We start from the raw sequence: 5780 nt of genomic DNA on the forward strand, positions 1-5780 counted from the left end.
ATTTGGACTGCATTTAGATGTGTAAGTGGTGATGTGAGGCTCTCTTCCCCCATTCATTAGAGGATGGATTGGGAAATATTAGGTTGTTGCAAGAAAACAGGGAAAAATCATTAAATCTTGGAGACATGAAGAAACATGTCTCTAAGGAGAAGATGTTGAAGTGTGTAAGCTTTAAACATTAAAACAGTTTGCACATAAAATAACTTTTCAATTACGTTTTCCATCATGTACTAACACCATCAATAAAGAATTCATGTTTAAATAGCTATTTTAAAGGAAGTTTTGGATGACTAAAAAGTGAACCACCCTTTCTCCTGATTCATTAGCTCTCATAATGTGAGCAATAAGGCTATTTTTTTTTTTAGCTCATGATATAGGGATCACCACACAAATTATATGAATGCCAGTTTTTCATCTATCAAAAGCGGATGATTTCAGAAGCTTGTTCTTGGTGTGGCACAGTTTTTGACACATGCCCTGGATGCTGGTTAAAGATAGTCAATGAAAGTTTATGCCTGTATCTTCACCTTCCATGTACAGAAACGGACCACGGGCAGGGTTAATGCTTTTTCTCCCACCCACTATGTAACTTTGGACAGATAGGTTGCTTTTATGGATTTTCTCCTTTATACAGTGAAATTAATACTGACACAAAATTCTCAAAGGTTTTGTTTTTGTAGTTGTTTTTTTTTTTTTTTTCTAATATATACACATAGCCAGAGAGAGAGAGGAAGAACTAGGAAAGGGGCCTTACAATATTTGAAAGTTTTCCTCTGATATTTGGGGATGTCTAACTAAAAAGTCCACAGTTTGAATCCACCAGCCACTCCTTAGAAAACCTATTGGGCAGTTCTACTCTGTCCTATAGGGTTGTTATGAGTCCGAATAGACTTGATGGCAACAAATTTGGCTTGGTTTTTAGTAAGCAGTTTTTGTTAGGTGCCATCGAGTCTGTTCCAACCCATAGCTACCCTATGTACAACAGAATGAAACACTGCCTGGTCCTGTGCCATCCTCACAATCGTTGCCATGTTTGAGCCCATTGTTGTAGCCACTGTGTCAATCCATCTAGTTGAGGGTCTTCCTCTTTTTTGCTGACTCTCTACTTTACCAAGCATCATGTCCTTTTCCAGGGACTGATCCCTCCTGATAACATGTCCAGAGTATATGAGTCACAGTCTCACCATCTTTGCTTCTAAGGAGCATTTTAGTTGTACTTCTTCCAAGACAGATTTGTTCGTTCTCTATTAAGCAGAGTGGTAGATGATAGAAGGTCCAGTGAAGAGTCTATTCTATACTGACTAGTTAACCATTGAGTTAGGAGACTGAAAAGAACAATTAATAGAGAAATTTAAACATCAAGATTATAACTTTGTATTTGATGGTATTAGAAAATAACCACTTGTGTATTTCTAAGCCAAAGCCAAACAAACACTGATACCTACCATTTAGGAAGTCATGTTGGGCAGAGAGACTTCAAAAAGTAAGTCTATCTTCTCAATTAAAAAAAAAAAAATGTTGCAGTTACTGATGAGTGTCTTAGGGGGTAAACAAAGACTACAACCTCAAAAAGGCAAATAAATCATGTTTATGTCACTAAATTTTTTCACGCAGCAATTCAATCACTTATGCATTTCTACTTATTTTCAGTTTTTTTCTTCACTCTGCTTATGTTTAACTATAATGTATGTTCTTCCTGATATGTAAATTTATTAAGAACTATCATCATTATCCTATCAAAATAGGTATGGTATATTTTTCTTTTATTTTTTTCATGGATCCTTTAAAATAGATTTTGGATGTATATGCATGATGCCTTATGTTGTATCTTTGTGTAATGAAATAATGGTGTTTCTTGTTTTAAAAAAAAGGTAAAATTGGCCATTTAGTTAAGCAAGTATATAATTTCCTGAAAATTTTATACTTAGATCAATCACAGATTTTATAAAAAAAAAAAAAAAAACAGTTGACTATTATTTATTTACATTCTATACTCTTGTCTCTTACTTTAGGGAAAGTCAGTGAATATTCAATGGAGAATTATAATCAAACATCAACTGATTTCATTTTATTAGGGCTGTTCCCACCATCAAGAATTGGCCTGTACCTCTTCATTTTTGTTATTCTCATTTTCTTGATGGCTTTAATTGGCAACCTATCCATGATCCTTCTAATTTTCTTGGATGCCCAGCTCCACACACCTATGTATTTCCTACTTAGTCAACTCTCCCTCATGGACCTGAATTATATCTCCACCATTGTCCCAAAGATGGCTTCCAATTTCCTGTTTGGAATCAAGTCTATCTCCTTCATTGGATGTGGAGTTCAGAGTTTCTTCTTCTTGACTTTGGCAGTTGCAGAAGCACTTCTCTTGACATCTATGGCCTATGATCGTTATGTGGCCATTTGCTTTCCTCTCCACTATCCCATTCGTATGAGCAGAAAAGTGTGTGTGCTGATGATAACAGGATCTTGGATAATAGGGTCTGTCAACTCCTGTGCCCACACTGCATATGCACTCCGTATCCCCTATTGCCAATCCAGGGCCATCAATCATTTTTTCTGTGAAGTTCCAGCCATGTTGACTCTGGCTTGCATGGACACCTGGGTCTATGAGTACACAGTGTTTGTAAGTGCCATCTTGTTCCTTGTGTTTCCTTTCATTGGCATTACTTATTCCTATGGCCGAATTCTCCTTGCTGTCTACTACATGCCCTCATCAGAAGGGAGGAAGAAGGTCTATTCGACCTGCAGTACCCACCTCACTGTGGTTACCTTCTACTATGTGCCCTTTGCTTACACTTATCTATGCTCAAGGTCCCTCCGGTCTCCAACAGAAGACAAGGTTCTGGCCGTTTTCTATACCGTGCTTACCCCCATGCTCAACCCCATCATCTACAGCCTGAGGAACAAGATGGTGATGGGGGCCCTGAGAAGAGTCATTCAGAGATTTTGTTCTGTGAAAATGTAGACAAAATTTCATCATCAGTCCTCCAGCTGCAGGTGTCTGTCTATTCTGTAGGGAATAGCCACTAAGAAAAATACTAGCCAAGGATGAAGATAGGGTCTTAAGTTATATTAGAAGATTTTAAAAAGTTCAAGTTTGACAAAATAATTGTATGTTACTATGTCATTTTTTTGTATTCCTGAGATTTTTTTTCATCAATATAAAAGGCGTATATATTTCACCAAATTTCAGACATAAGGTTTTATTAATATGTAGAAATGAAAAGAGAAACTGGCTAACATGAAGATATCATTCTACTGTACTTAATTTATCTCTTAATATGACTGAACTAGAACAGAGCAATAAATATTTTAGTGTGACTGAATCTAATCAAAAGCAAAATAATATTTTTCCCATTAATTTACTCTTAATAGGTGTTCAGTGTTTCTATTATTTTCCCCCAATTTCAGGGGAAACAATAACTATAAGAATTTAGAAAATTTGACAGAATTGTAGAGGAAATATGGAAAGTTTATGTTTTCCAGAAGAGGGGCACTGGATTTATCTGTATGAATCCTAGGAAAGTGATTTATGAACAGAATCAGTAATTAAGATTGGAGAGATGCTAACTGAGCTGTAAGAGGAGAGCCTGCTCTATAAGAGGATTAATGGAAGTTACTGCCTAATGAGCACAGGTTATACCGTCTAGGCCCTCCCAAATGAGTCCCCAGCACAAACTAAAATTTTGCATCTAGAGTAGCCACTGGTACCCTTGTATAAGACAATTTATGTTATGCATGATCTCTTTCTCCACTCATTAGACTTGTAATTCTATTGAGATGTTTTGAGGGTAGGAGTCAATGTCCCTGTTCCAGTGCTTTAATTTGATACGTCTCTTCATTTTGTGCCTAAAGTCCCACCATTATTTCCAGTAAAAAAAATTATTAGCTTAGGCGTATATTCTGAGTGAAGAGGAATTGCTGTCTAGGAGAGAATAAAGCTGATATGCTATTCATTTTCTGAGGACAGATGAAAAGAGGAAGTTAGAGCGAACATTTGCGAAAACCCCTTGATTAACCAAGTCAGCACAGCCATGGAAAACTGACATTTTCACGTTGAAAATCAAAATTTTCCAGATTAGGAAATCCACATTTTGAAGAAATGATATGAATTTAGATGTCTTTATACTGATTCCAAGTAAGCATTTAGAGTTTTCTCCACCAATAATTAAAAGCTTCATTTATAAAATGGCAAATGAGTATGACTTTCTTGTCTCCTAATTTAAATGAAGTGAAAATTTCTCATCACAAGAAACTGTACAGTATCTAAACACTACTGTGGAAAAAGGTAATAGTTTGGTTATTAATGAAAGACTTATGTAGTCTCACATAACTTACTTGAATCTCACATTTGTTGGAGAAAAAAAAAAAAACTACAATTGCTAGTTTAGACCAAGAACCAAATACCTACTGAGCTTTTAATAAATTTGGGGGGAAGTAAATACTTTTATTTTACAAGAAATGGTGAGTCATTTGACAGATGGGAGTTAATCTAAATTTTTGTTTGTTTTCTTTCATTCAAAAAATCTACTCAATCATAAAGTATTCTCAATCTTAATTATTGAACATTTTTAAGCATCTTCTCTCTTTCTCAATCCTGAAATCACTGCCTTACTCCATATCTTCATCCTCTCTTGTCTAAACTCTTTTCTAGCAAGGTATTACAACCGAATCCAAACAGAATTTGGAGTCTGTCACTGTTAGGTAGAGAGTTCTTAACTGAAAGCACAGAAATAAGTTCAGCCCAACTCAATCAGAAAGATGTTATATTAAGGAAGAATCTCTAGAAATATAGATGAGTCAGGCTTAAAGATCATGAGCAAAGCCCAGTATGTGCCTGAGAATGAGTCGTGTGAAGACATCACTGTTAACACTCTTGGGAGACATTCACAGCCCCCAAAACCATATGACTGGCACCTATGGAAGTTGGGTTGATTTAATGCTATCTGATCCAATGTTTCCTTAGTCACTATGCACATCCCTACTCCTTTGAGTGAGCAGCTCCTGAGTTAATGTCTGGTGTCATAGTGTGTAATGCAGAGTCTAGGATGTATGTGTTGGCCATAGGTCTAATGTGGGCTAGAAAGTGAGTATCTGAGTTGTATATTAGATACTGGCCACCACCTGTCTGTCATTTTGTCATACAATGATGGCTTGCATGTTGCTGTGATACTGGAAGCTATGCAAACAGTGTTTGAAATACTGGCAGCACAGCCTGTGGTGGACAGGTTTTTGTGGATATTTCAGATTAATCCCTACTGCACAGTGATTGTTTCTGGCACAGTGATTAAAGAGCTCAACTTCTAATCAAAAGCTCGGCAGTTCAAATTCACTAGCTACTCCTTGGAGACCCTATGAGGCAGTTCTACTTCGTCCTGTAGGGTAGCTATGAGTCAAAATCAACTCACTGGTAACAGGTATTTTTACTCCAGTGAACACACAAATAAGAAAGTGAAACAGTTTTATTTCTGATATTGAGAAAGTTTTAGTGGTCTGGAAAGATCAAACTAGCCACGACATTCCATTAAGCCAAAGCCTCTCTTCAATTCTTTGAAGGCTGAGAGAGATGAGTAAGCTGCAGAAGAAAATTAGAAGCTAGCAGAGGTTGGTTCATGAGGTTTAAGGAAAGAATCTATCTCCGTAACATAAAAATGCGAGGTGAAGCAGCAAGCGCTGATGTAGAAGCTGCAGCAAGTTGCCCAACTATGCTCAGATAATTGAGGAAGTTGGCTACAGTAATCAACAGATTTTCAGTGTAGGTGAAACAACCTCAT

The 5780-nt window shown here is 36.7% G+C and overlaps 1 protein-coding gene across 1 annotated transcript; it reads left to right on the plus strand.

The window, feature by feature from the left end:
* Window positions 1-2032: 2032 nt before the first annotated feature.
* LOC126070446 (olfactory receptor 2L5-like) lies at window positions 2033-2971 on the plus strand. Its single transcript, XM_049874645.1, has one exon. The coding sequence runs from the start codon at window positions 2033-2035 to the stop codon at window positions 2969-2971; it is 939 nt and encodes a 312-aa protein (XP_049730602.1).
* Window positions 2972-5780: the final 2809 nt, after the last annotated feature.

This window comes from Elephas maximus, chromosome 2 (genome assembly GCF_024166365.1).
Source record: "Elephas maximus indicus isolate mEleMax1 chromosome 2, mEleMax1 primary haplotype, whole genome shotgun sequence".
Taxonomy (NCBI): Eukaryota; Metazoa; Chordata; class Mammalia; order Proboscidea; family Elephantidae; genus Elephas; species Elephas maximus.

Excerpts from the sequence above, each read along its gene's own strand:
- LOC126070446 (XM_049874645.1), top strand. The coding sequence starts at position 2,033 with ATGGAGAATTATAATCAAACATCAACTGATTTCATTTTATTAGGGCTG.